The 13,584-nt window shown below is 45.9% G+C and overlaps 1 protein-coding gene across 2 annotated transcripts in view; it reads left to right on the top strand.

Moving 5' to 3' along the window:
• SLC25A26 (solute carrier family 25 member 26) overlaps positions 1 to 13,584 on the top strand; it is a 142,732-nt gene that overhangs the window by 127,336 nt on the left and 1,812 nt on the right. Inside the window, exons 7-9 of one of the 2 annotated variants that reach the window (XM_005695756.3) lie at positions 2,696 to 2,765; positions 8,802 to 8,866; positions 9,823 to 9,896. In XM_005695756.3, coding sequence (XP_005695813.1) covers positions 2,696 to 2,765; positions 8,802 to 8,866; positions 9,823 to 9,896 — 209 coding nt within the window. The remainder of the gene's footprint in view (positions 1 to 2,695; positions 2,766 to 8,801; positions 8,867 to 9,822; positions 9,897 to 13,584) is intronic. The other variant, XM_018067000.1, reaches the window with a different exon arrangement.

Here is a 13,584-nt window from a genome sequence, read left to right as displayed (position 1 = left end):
ATTTTTAATTTCGAAGTGAAGTTTATTGGTTTAATTTTATTTTCAGTTACTATGAGTCTTTGTTGCTGCGAGTGGTCTTTCTCTAATTGCAGTGAGCAGGGGCTGCTCTTCACGGTCACGGGCTTCTCGTTGTGGTGGCCTCTCGCTGTGGATCATAGCTTCCAGGTGCACAGGCTTCATTATTTGCAGAACTCTGGCTGAGTAGTTGTGGCGCACGGGCTTAGTTGCTGCAGGGCATGTGGGATGCGCACCCATGTACTCTGCATTGGGAGGGGGGTTCTTAGCCGCTGTTTCACCATGGAAGTCCAGGTTTGTACGTTTGTTGATGATGGCTGTTTGGTGGCATCCTGTTGTAGTTTGGTTTGCATTTCTCTAATAATGAGCAGTGGTGAGCATCTTTTCATGTTCATTGACCATCTGTATGTCTTCTTTGGAAAAATTTCTGTTTAGGCTTTGTGCCCATTTTTTGACTGGGTTATTATTATTATTGTTATTATTTTTGATATAGAGCTGAATGAACTGCTTCTGTATTTTGGAGATTAATCCTTTGTCTGTTCCTTCATTTGCAAATATGTTCTCCCATTCTGTGGGTTGTCTTTTCATCTTGTTGATGGTTTCCTTTGCTATGCAAAAGCTTTTAAGTTTAAATAGGTCCCATTTGTTAGTTGTGGTATATTTGATCATCTGTGAAAATGTCACACCACCATTGACAGGATATTATATATATATACCGTTCTAACCATTGTAATGAATATATTTAAGAGGTCTTATTTCTGATATTCTTTGTCTTTATCGCGGTACTTGCCATTATGCTAGACGGCCAAAGCAGATTCCAGTAAGGCAAGAAAAATAAAAGGCAGTAATTAAGAAAGAACTGTCAAAACTCAGTAATTACAAAACAGACAACCCAATAAAAATGTGCAAAACATTTGAACAGACACTTCATAAAGAAGATATTTTATGGATGGTAAAAAAATTACATGAAAAGGAGCTCAGCATTATTAGGGAAATACATATTGAAACCACAGTGAAATACTACTGCATATGAATTAAAATGTTAAAATACTAAAAATACTGACAATACCAGATATTGGAAAAGATGTAAAGAAACTGGTCTAAATGTAAAATGGTACAACAGTTTCTAAAACAATTGGGTAGTCTCTTAAAAAGTGTACCTGCATACATCCGCCAGGTGGTTCAGTTACTTCACTCCTGGGTATTTTTTCCAGGAGAGATGAAGGCATCTGTCCACATGAAGTCATAAATATAAACGTTCTGAACAGTTTTATTCGTATTAGCCCCAAACTGAAAAAATCGCAAAGGTCCATTAGCAGGCAGATACGCAGACCAGTAATGACGCATCTATACAATGGACTGTCATTTAACCAAAAGAGAGGAACAGATGATCGACACCCACATTAACATGAGCGAATCATACAAGGAATCTGAAGCAAAGAAGCTGTGTTAAGAAGTTAATGTGTAATTACGTTTATATAAAACTCCAGGAAAGGCAAACTAATCTCTAGGGATTGATCAGATTGTTTAAGGTTTGGTCAGGAAAGGGGGATGACAGAGGGACAGCAAAGCTTTTTGGGTGATGGATACGTTCGTTATCTTAATCATGGCGATGTCTCGTGTATGTGTATCAGAAGTTACTGTATCACCTGCTTGAAGTAGATGTAGTTTATTGGGTATCATTTATACCTCAAGAAAGCTAAAAACAAAAATAAATAGTGTAGGCTCTGCTGTTAGAAAGCCTGGATAAAACGAGACTAGCAACAGGACCCGACTCTTAGGATTGTTATGAGGACTGTGGGTGGTTTTTTTTTCGGTATGCTTGTTTGGTTTAGTTTTGGTTTGTTTTGTTTTCTAAAATCTTTATTTAGCTGTATTGGGGGGTCTTCGTTGGGTCATGTGGAGATCTTTCCTGTGGATTGTCTAGTGGCTTGGGGCTTAGTTCCCTGACTAGGGATCAAACCCACGTCCCCTGCAGTGCAAAGCAGATTCTTAACCACTGGATCACCAGGGAAGTCTCGGGTTTTGATATGTGTTCAGAGGCTGAACCAGGGCCTGACTCTCTCTTCACCATTTGAAATGACTGTATCTCGTTTTCTAGTGTATCATAAACTCTCAGCAAGCAAGGCACCACACCCCTGCCATCGTCTTGCCTAGTTTGAAACTCAGCATGAGTTTTATGTTACACATATTACACAGAGCGGTGTGAAAGCGTTTTGAGGAACTTTACATTGTTTAGTAATAGAATCAGTATCCTTCAGACATGTATAGCATGGCTAAAGACTGAAAACAGAACTGTGGAATTTGGTATACACTGCTTTGGACTAATCTTGTGTATTATGGTATTTACATGTTTAGAGTTATACGGGAGGTATTTTAAATGTTACATTGTCTTAAAGGTGTTTTTATGTTATATGTAAATGTGTATATATGTGTATGTGTATCACACGTATTCTCTGACAATGGTTTCCTTTGGGCTCGCTAATGTCCCTGTCCCCCTGGTTTCTTTGACTTATTTTAGAAGGCCGTTAAGTCCTTGGGAAAATCACTTATGTCATCAGTGAGGAATGCCACCAAAATAGCTTCTCACTTAAGTTCCCATCCCCAGAGCTAACCCACAGGAGGTTCTGATGAATTCAGATATTCAGTAACGTGTATTTTTCTTTCTCCTTTACCACAGGCCCTCTGGTCCTGGAGGCAAGGTCATGTGGTGGATTGTTGGCAGTCAGCAGTCTGTGGAGCTTTTGCAGGTGCAAAGGATTATATTATACTGGGAAAGACCAAGAAGGGGGAGAAAAATGTGAAAATATTAACTATGCAAAAACAACATTCTTCAGAAATTCCAGATTGTTTAGAAGAAGAGAGTTCCACTAGTTTGAGAAAAGAGTGTCTGGGTGGGTGGTGTTGGGGGAGGAACTCCGGCTAAAAAGGTGTCTGTCTGAAAGACAGCCAATTTGTTTTTGACAAATTTTTCATTTTCTTTTTATTAAAGCCTTCACTCAGACCCTTGGATTATCTTGAAGATGACTTAGCAAGGGCTCTCTGCGCAGAGCCGAGCTGTGGGTGCAGGGCCCCCAGTGCAGCTGTCTGCCTCGAGCACTTCTTGGGGGGCTTCAGCGAATTCTGCAGGAGGCAGTGATTCACGGTCCGTGTGACATGTTTGACAGCCTCGTAGATTAACTAGTGTCAGGAGAGCAGAGGCTGCCCCACAACTTACCGAAGGCTAAACTACACGGTGTAGAAAATACCGAGATCTAAACATCTGGGCGTTTTTCTAGACATTAAGCAAAGAGCAGAGTGACAGTGTGCAGTGCCGTGCTATCCATCACTCTGTCCTACGCATTTTCCAGTGAGGTTTTAGGGAGAATGCAAAAACTGGAACGAATCTAGTAAGTGAGAGGTGTAACAGTCTGAGAGAGAAAGGCATTTTGTTCTTGCAAATAAAGGTAAGTGAGAATTATGGTTGAAATGAATTGAAATGGAGATTTGCCAGAAAACTATGAACTGCTGGTTTTGATGCAAACCCCATAAACTGACAGATACTTGGGCTTAGGATACCAGCTTTAGTAGAAAAAAAAAATTCACTTCCAGTTTGTTTTAATGGTCGTTGGATGGACTTTTTGTTGCAGTGATCAGGAAAACAGAAAACATACATTTTTATAGGGTCCTGTAGTAATAATTGGACCCTTCTGACTTGTAGAATTGATAATCCAAAATAAGACTGTTGCCTGTAGATACGAAGCCAGCTCGGATTGATTATGACGGGCAGTTGTTTCCGCATGATCCATGTCCTTAGCTGTGTTAAGTGGGTAGGTGGTCTTCATTCGTTTGCCAGTGGTCAGGAGTCCTTACTCCCCGGGACCTACAAGGGTCTGTCTGTGGACCCCCTCTGGGGCCTGGGGGCAAAGTGAGCATTCTGGAAATTGAGTCATACTGGATAAGGAAGGCCACTTCTTAAAGTGAACATACTATGAATTGTCTCTGTGTTAAAACAAATATATATATATTTTCTGGTTTCTTTAAGGAGCTAATTCAAAGATGTACTTGCAACTGTATCATTCCTCTTAAGGACATGTGTGTTCATTACAGTTCCTTTTTGTGAGAAACGTTGTATGATAGGCAGTAAGCACTTAGTTTAGTCAGAGGTGGGGCTGCGGCAGCAGGGGGAGAAACTTGGTATCAGTGATCTGGGGGGTCTCGGCTGGTAGCCGCTTGAAGCAGGGCTTCGGTCCCAGCCAGAGATTGAGAATGGGTCACGGTGGTGAGAGTACCGAATCTTAGCCAGTAGACCAGTGGTCAGTGCAAGACCCTGGCTTTTCAACTTTGCAGAAGAAAATTCCCACAGAGATGAAAGGTGGAGTATTTATTAGGTGGAAAAAGGAGTGCAGTACGTGTGGACAGGAACACCCACTGGCAGACTGAGCGTCCCTGAGCTGTGCCTGCGGGGCAGGGTGCACTCCCGTGATGAGGCATTTCCCCAGCTTTCCTTTGGCAGTCATTTTGGTTTGCCCAGTTCACAGCCCGGATTGGGTATATCTCAGGTTCTTCTGTGTGCGCGCACATGTCTGTTAGCCAAGGTGGACTCTGCTGCAGAGGTTTATGCGTGGAGCATCTCTTAACGTCACTCCCCTTAGATGTCCAAGACCTTTTCTGCACACGTGTGGTTGGAGAGGTGGCCTGACTTGGAGAATGAGAAATATGTGATCTGGGAAGGGCTCAGCCTCCCGTCCTGTGGCTGTCACCGTGGAGTTTCAGTCCACAGAGAGTGAGTCTCCGATCAGTTTCCTGTGGGTCGGGGAGAGGTGGGCAGTCTGCTTCCCGCATCACCCGTATCCACTGTCTGGGTCAGTGGGGAAACTGGGGCCGGGGCAGCCAGTGGATTCGCCCAGAGCTGCAGCCTCCAGTGCTGGCTGACCTGGCCGAGTCACAGGGCTGTCAGACCTCTGTTCTGTCCGCAGCTGAGGAAGGAGACTTCGGGGCCTCACTAGGCACCAGTTTCCTTACCTGTGACTTAGAAGCACCTGCCCGTCCATGAAGAGGCTGTTACTGGGGTAGGTGATAGTGTGAGGTGGTGCTGAGTCGCTAAGTCATGTCTGACTTTTTTGTGACCCATGGACTGTAGCCCGCCAGGCTCCTCTGTGCACGGGATTCTCCAGGCAAGAACACTAGAGTGGGTAGCCATGCCCTCCTCCAGGGGATCCTCCTGGCCTGGGGATCGAACACGCACCTGCTGCGCTGGCAGGCAGATTCTTCACCACTCAGCTACCTGGGAAGCCCCTGCATAGCGTGTTAGTGTTTGGTAATCTGTAGAACTACATTTAAGGAATTAGTATTTCAGTAAAAAGTAAAAGATGTCAGGAAATGAAAAGATGTCATCATCATAGTAGTTCTTAATTGCATGGGGCGGGGAAGAAAGCACATTAATAAATTTAGTATACCTAATCATTGCCTCTACTAGGGTATAGATTTAAAAGCTCCTCAAGACAGTTATCTTATTTTTTCAGCTGACGTCTGATAGAATTTGCTCAAGGTCTGCAGAAGATTGTTAGTAGATGTACATGTCTTTAATAGAAGACAAAATTAAATAGGTTTCTTGTTTACATTCCTTGTTTTGAAATTTTAGTTGATACAAATATTGACCCTGAGGAACAAGGTTACTGTTTAAAAACCTTTCTAAAAGATAAGCATAATTGGAAAAAACTTCACATTGTAGGAAAGTGATATTCTGTAAGAATTAGCTACAAGATTGTGTACTACACAGTATAGAGACGTGAGTCACGACTTGTCACATGGGGCAGCCCATAAGATCTGGCGTGCTTACCCGCTGCCCTTTCAGATGTTTTCGCCTTACATGGCCATAAAGGCAATGATAAAACTTGCCCTTAAACCAGAAATCTTATTTCTCATCCCTGTGTGCTTTTCCAAGTTTAAGATGAATAAATTATCATAGACAAAGCACTCTCTGGTCATCCTTGGAGCTGTCTGGTGCCCATGCTTGCTTTACAAACCACTTGGCACAAATATCCAAAAATGTCCCTTGAGATTGGAGGTGTTGATGGCTTGTCATGCTCAGAAATTCCCTTGGCCTCTGGTCAGGGGTTAAATTAGGGGGGGAAAAATGAACTTTGGAACTGTTGCCAGCTTCCTCACTTCAAGTTAACTCCTAAACATAAAACCATCATTCAGTCTGCGTAATAATGACATATGCTGTGTAGTGATATTTGCTATTCTAATGTTCTTTGATTCATTTCCTGTAATGAACACTTAAACTCTCTGGGAGAAGGAAGGAAAGCCATGGCTTGAAATTCTATAACAGGGTGAAGGATTATCTGGGTAACAAATGACAGGGCCCAGTACAGTCTAAAAGAAACGGAAACACGTTTGTTGCCATTGTTGTCGTTGAAGCCCCATTTGTTTGGGGCTCTCCGCTGGAGCAGCCCTTCCTGCTCCCAGCTAGTGCATGGGGGACGGTGCGGGGCAGCCCCCGACCGCTGTGCCCTGCCCCACCCCCAGCAGATGTTGGAGATGACAGCTCGACTTACTGTAGGCAGGTGGCCCCTTTGGAGGGGAGAGAGCCCTGAGGACATGTGAGATGTTGTTTCACTGTAAAAATGTAATTTCCCCCGAATCTGGTTCTTGGAAGCAGTTAGCCTAACGTTAAGTACAAACGTATCTCTAGTGAACACATAGAAAATTGTTTCACATGTGATTTGAACACTAAAGTAGCCTGCAGTTGCTATACCAAATAATTATTTCCTGTCTAATACGTTAGCGTGTTCCTTGTATTTATTACCAGAGGTTTACAGTTCCCTTAAGTAAAATGTAGAAAATAACTGCATTTTAACTGAAAATACAGCTCCCCGGCTCCCTCCCCATTATGACTGGTTATTCTATCACATGATCTTCACAAGTCCTTCTTATAGCCTCATTAAAAAAAAAAACACTGTGAGGTCTGTGAATTAAAGCAGTCTTTGATATTTGAAGACATTTAAATTGACATTAATAACTTTCATAAAATAAAGTTTCCTTCATGGTAGTAAAATTAGGACCTATTTCAGCATATGTGTTTTTGTCTCACTTTTCTTCATATTACTTTCAGGAAACAAATCACTGGGAGAATATTGGCAGGCACCTAAAGGAATAGTGAACTTCGCTGATGGCCAAAATAAGTTCAATTTACAGTATCCAAATTTAGTAGAAGACAAATACTTTTCAACATGGGTGATTCGTGAGAGCCTGAGTGGTCAGACGGAGGACTGATAATGTCCTTGTCAATTTTTAAGCCTTTTTAGTTGGTTTAGGTCAGTTTGAAACATTTTCAAATGGGAAAATGGTTATGCACTTAGGAATTTAAACAACTGGACAAATTTGTGTTTGTCTTATTCCTATATGAAGGTCACTGTGTAATGAAACAGTACTGCTTTTGGAGCCAAGATACATGTGACTTTGAGTATTGAAGGCAGAGTAAATGGTTAAGTGGTTTAAAAAAGAGAGTAGCGTTTGAGGATTGAGTCCACAAAATTTTAAAAATACTTGCAGTTTAGCAGGTCTCTGAATTTCAGGCACCTTTTCGATTGGGAGGAAAACGTTTCCCATTCATAACTCAGAGGTGGCTAAAATAAAAGGCAACCTAGCATACATGTTTCTAGTTTTATTCTTTAGCCCTAAGATTTGTGCCCTTCTGGGTATATCTTTCAAGAAGTCAGCAGCATAATAAATAACCTAATGTTACCAAATGGAGGAGGTTCAGTTTAATGATCTTATTTCAGCAACATATTTAGAAAGATATTTGGCAGAGATCAAATGACCTCCTTGTCCACACAACCCAGAACTTAAGAGGGAGAGGCTGCTATTTCTGGAGCATCCTTCACACACGTGTTGTGTTCAGCTCTTAGAAAACTGTCCAACTTCACTGTAGGTCGTGGAAGCTGAATCTTCAGGAAACCCTTTTGGGCTTACTGCTTCAGTCTCTTTTAGGACTTTGGGGGTCTGTATCATACTGAATAAAATATTGATCCCAGATACTGTGATTTCTGTTAAAAGAAAAAAGAAAAAGTCTTCCAGTTCCTCTGTCTGTACATACAGACCCCTTTAAAATATGTGGGTTTTTTTGAAGATCCATTTGGCAGTCACGGAATTTAAATAAAGAGGACAGAGCCACAAGGAAGAACTTGGGCTTGGATCAAGACTGACTCTAACAAGAAACGACCTTAGAAATCTTGTTACTCTAGCTGTGCTGTTGACCAGAAGTCTGGAAATACAGAAAAACGTACTCTCTTAACTGTTAAAAACCCAGCCATGTATACTAAAAGTCCCCACAGCAATACACGTTTCCCTTTGCCAGTTTTGCCTTGGAGCAGAAACCACAGCAGCGCTTTGGAGTCAGAGAGGATAGGCCCGTGGAAGGCAGGGACCCCTGAAGACCCATGGGGTGCAGCAGCGCCTCTCAGACGGGGCGGGGTCTGACCACAGATCCCCCCATGCACACAGGTTTGTGAGCTGCTTCGCAAGAGAGCAAGATGCATTGTGGGGCCTTTTTTTAAACTTGAGCATATAAAATATCCCGTCACCTCTCTGATATGCAGTGAGACATCACTGCCACGCGCCAGAGCATGTGGGTAAAGATTTTGCTGTGTGCTTCCTGTTCTGGAATCAGTCAAGTGGATGTAATGATAAAGAAGTATTTTTGGCGGAGTTAGGAGGAATTCTAGAATAAAAATTATAAAATGCCATGTAACGTGGTAAACAATGCCTCACTTGTGTGTGGCATGTTTTTATGTGCACAGGTGGCTTTGCAGCTGCAGTCACCACGCCTCTGGACGTGGCCAAAACAAGAATCATGTTGGCAAAGGTAAGTGGTAAAATAATGTATCGGAGACACAACAGATGCTTGTCTCCATTAGGGCCAGGGCTTATGTGTATATACAGTGAACAAAGGTGGCAATAATACCTGTAAGTTAGCAGCCTTACGCTGCCTGTTGAATCACGAATGGAGCTGCCTTTGGACAAAGCACTGTCCACAGGAATCACTGTGATGGCTGTCTGTTTGACATCATTTTCCTCTATCTTATGTGAACAGGTAGGGCTGGTAGGGCCTCTGGCTGGTAATACTCTTTTCAGAAACTCCCTGTTTTTACTGGTGACAGTCGTGAGGCTCAGAGAGTTGGCCTGCTTCACGCCAGGCAGCAAGTATGAGGCTCTGAACTTATATCATGCTTATTAAGCTTTCACCAGATGAATTAGGACAGTTTTCAGAACTGTTAACAAATGCCATGAAGAAAAATTATCTTAAAAACAACTGCATCAAGACTTCAGAGAAGTCCATGGAACATACCTGAACCAAAACGATGACTCTGAAAGGTCAGATAGCAGTATGAAGCTTCGTAGGGCAAAGCCAGCTTTAAACTGAACGTAGTGTTCTTTATTGGATGTGTGCATTAGCCACTGAGAGAAGTTTCATAATACCATTATACTGATTACTCCCCACCCTTCTCAGATCAATTACACCGCTTCCCATCGGTTTCCTGGTCAGTAGTTGTATGTGAATTGTCTGGGGAAGCTCTGCTCATCGGTTGATGATGAGAGAACTCACCTGGAAAAGCTGCTTCGGGTGGGATTTGGGCCAGATCAGTGCTTGCTGGCGGCTTCAGATGTGAGGGCTTCTAGTCCAGTGAGAGCCAGGGAGCTGATTCCCTAGGGACTCCCCAGTCTGCCTGAAGCTGTCCTAGGGGAGGGTGTTGGGGAGCCAGCTCTAAGTAGGTTGGGGAATTTTGTGAGATGACGTCTTCGCTTTGTCTTTCCTTGCAGGCTGGTTCCAGCACCGCAAGTGGGAATATCCTCTCTGCCCTGCACGCGGTTTGGCGGACACAGGGGCTGTCGGGGTAAGGCCAGGAGGGGAAGCCTCTCCACCCTCCTTCTCTAGTCCAGTGTCAGGCACACCCACCCTTCTTCCTTCTGCTCGTCCTGATCGTAGAAGACGTCATGTCTGATGTTGCGTATGTGAGGTGCTGTTACACAGACGAGCTGACACAGTGTTGCAGCCGGTGGGTCCCATCTCAGTGTCGGGTGATGTCCGTGTGTGCGGCCCCTGCCGGGTTCTGGGCTGCAGCAGTGAGAAAGTCAGCGTCCGCTTGTGTAAGGTAGGACCCGAGTGACGAAGGTAGCGTTGTTAGAAGAAAGCGTTTGTGGTTTGGGACACTTTTACCTGTTATTAGTTACCACCTTCAGCACAGCTCAGTGCGTGACACCTCCCTTGAAGCCCATAGCTTTGTATCGTCAGCCAAGTGCTTCATACTCTAGCATGGTGTCCCGCAAAGCTGTCTTTAAAATGCTATTTCAGTATTGCTTTTACAACATGCAAACCTGTCCAGGCGCTTCCCTGGTGGGTCAGCAGTGAAGAATCTGCCTGCAGTGCAGGAGACACAGGCTGATCGCTGAGTTAGGAAGATCCTCTGGAGAAGGAAATGGCTACTCACTCCAGTATTCTTGGCTCGGAAATCCCATGCAGAGGAGCCTGGCAGGCGACAGTCCATGGGACAGAACTAAGCGACTAGGCACCAAAGCTGTCTGCAGGTTGGGATCTGTACAGACGGGTGAAATCATGGTTCTCTCTGGAATCATCTCCAGGGATTTTTCTGAGAGCCCCGCCTCCGTTCAGGGAAGGTTGAAGGGTGCCTGGTCACCAGGCCAAGCCACAGTAGTGCCGCCGCCTCACCGCAGAGCCGTGTCCGTCGGTTCGGTGGCTAGTTTTGTGCCCCTTTGGCAGGTTTTGTTGCAGCTGGTTGAGTCTGGGGAGCCTGGCGCAGGTCAGCCAGGCCCATGCGAGGGGCTTCTGCAGGAGAGCCCCGTCCTCTGTTCAGGGCAGCTGGCAGTGTGGCCTCAGTGACTGTGCCTCCTCGCGGTGGGGGCTGCGTGCCTGAAGGACACGGGGTGTGGGGACGAGGCCGGGCCACCTGAGGAGTGGGCGAGCCCGGGAGGGCAGGGGCGTAGCCCGTCTGTCCTGAGTGAGTGACTCCCGGCTCGTCGATGGTGAGGACGTAGGAATCTGGTTGCTCATAGTTGAGACACGTCGATTTTGATGTTAGTTCCTCTGAAGAAAGAAATGGTGTGGCGGGGCGGGGGGGCGTGGAAAAAGAGTTATGAAGTAGCCCGGAAGATTCCTTGGGCTTCAGATAGTGACTGGGCCACACAGAGGGTTGCGTGCAATAGCTGTTTTAGGTCATCATGTCAGAATGCCGAATTTTACCCATCTGTTTTGATATCATTCTTAAGAGTCTCTGGCAACTGTTGGTCTCTGCCCCAGACTGTAGCCCTGTGGAGTCTGAGTGGGGCTGTAGCCTGCCTGCCGTCTTCAGGAAGCTGGTATTGTGTGTGAGGGTGGCTTTGTTGGCAGGACCGCAGCACCAGAAGCTTGCGGAGGAGGGGTTTCCCTGAGATGATCAAAACTTAACCTTCCCTGTCCTGGTGGTGGCGTCACTGGGTGCTCCCTCGTGGGGCCACGCCAGGATTGCAGGCAGAGACAGGGTGTCATCCTCATGCAGAGGGCCTGTCCCTGTCCCTGCTGTCAGCCCTGTGAAGGGATCTCATCTTCCAGAAGCTTCTTGAGTCTTGGGCTCCCAGTGCGGTCCTTAGCAGAGTGTTCATTAGCTTCTCATTACTGTGATAAGAGACAAATAATTTGACAAGGGAACTGTAACAAAAGGCAAAGAAGCAAAGGCCCTGCCAATGTGGGCAGCTGTTCTGAACAGTGGGCCTGGGCTTCTGCTGCTTCCTCTGTCCTCCGCGCAGAGTCCCCAGGGCTCCTGGTGGTCCTGGAACACGCCTGGGCTTTGCAGAGGGTTCATACATGTACACACACCCCTCACATCCCAAGCCCAGCTCGGGGCTGGTGCTGAGCTCTCGGCATCCGTTAAAGCAGTGACGCACTTTGGTCACTCTGGGGAGGGTGGGGGTAACCATATGGCACAGACTTGGGAGATGTGCCCGCAGGCAGCTTGGTTTCTCAAATGAAAATACCAAACGCTCGTCCAGCGCAGCGGGCCGAAGGCAGATGGGAAGCCTGTTCATCCGGCGCTGCTCCGCACTCCAGCTCATCGCCTGGCCTGTCTCTCCTGCGCCTTCCCGAGCTCACCGCCTCTGCCGAGCCCCTCGCGTGGTGCCCGGGGTGTCGGCTCTCCCGCGTGCGGTCCCTCCAGTGAGGCTCCGCTCTGCTCCAGCCCCCGTGTCTGGGTCTGGTTGGGATGCTCACTGGACAAATGACTCTATGTTAAGGCTATAATGATGTTAACAGACTCAGCTGTCATCTAGTGAAGCCGTAAACTGCTTCCGTCCGCCCCTAGCGTGGAGCAGCCAAGCTCCTTAGCAGCGGGAGCGGAACGAGACTCGGGCTGTGGAAACAAGTCGGGGAGGGAGGCTCCTGTGGCAAGTGCGGTTTCCGCAGCTCAGCCCCGTGCCCTCCCAGCCAGCATGTCTCTGTGGGGTGGGGGCTGGGAGGTGAAGCTGTTCTCCAGGTCGGAAGGACCTAGGGGCCTCAATGCAGAAATTCAGGGACACCTTATATAGAAACAATTTGCACGGTGCTGGGCTAAACAGCTTTTTCCTTACAAATGTGTTTTCATCTGTAGAATTTTCATGTGGACAAGAAAAAGAGGTCCTTATTTGGGGTATCATTTTAGTTGGTGAGGTAAATTCGCAGCTAACTAAACCAACCCCCAGAACTCCTTTCGAGTCTGTTTTCTTCAGAAGTGCTGAGGGCTGCGTGGTGGGGTGGTCTGAGGAGCAGGGGGCTGGCCTCTCCTGGCAGTTGACAGGGGGCAGCTGGGCAGCCGTGCACTAGGCTGCCCTTGTGAGGCCTCCTTCTTGTCCGGGTCTTGGCGCGTCTCCCTTTAGCTGAGCATGAAGGTTTCCCAGACTGTCGAGGCTACTCCAGGCTCCCGTTGGCATAATGTATTTTCAGCTGTCCTCCCTAGATCTGACCCAAAGTATTTTTAGTAGTGAATTCACTAGTTCTGACTGTGTAATTTTGTTTCCTGCATATACAAGTAATAATGTTGGTAAAAAGGTTCAATTATTACAGACACATAGGCGAGGAAAGTCTCAGAAAGTTGAGGACACACGTCAGCCGTGTTTGTCCACCATGCAGTCATATTACACTGCTCTGGGACTTCTTTTAGAATGCATTTTGTCTGTCTGCCATGTGAGTCCCTGTAGACAACCTTATTTTTCAGTTGCAGAATCTCCCAGGTTTGTCTCCTGTACCAGAATCTGTAATCTGAGAGTGGCTTCTTTGCAGTTTTTGTTTCATCAGCGAAACCACAATGACCATCTTTGAACAAATAACTGTGCGTTGCTCTGGGAGTGTATTAAACAATGATTGCCCAGTTTACAACCCCAGTAACATTGTTCTTTTACTTTGCATTTCTTTGCTTATTCAAAAGTTGCAACTTTGATGGTGACTGGCCTTCCCCTAGTGCCTAGGGAGAAAACCTATAATAAAGTGCTGTTCCCCTCCCAGCTGGAACAACCCATCTATGTTGCCCTTCATTAGAAGAGAAAGAAAATGGGATCCAT

The sequence above is a fragment of the Capra hircus genome, chromosome 22 (genome assembly GCF_001704415.2).
Source record: "Capra hircus breed San Clemente chromosome 22, ASM170441v1, whole genome shotgun sequence".
Lineage (NCBI taxonomy): Eukaryota > Metazoa > Chordata > Mammalia > Artiodactyla > Bovidae > Capra > Capra hircus.
Note: the sequence above shows the minus strand (reverse complement) of the source record. Positions and strands in the feature narration are given on the sequence as shown.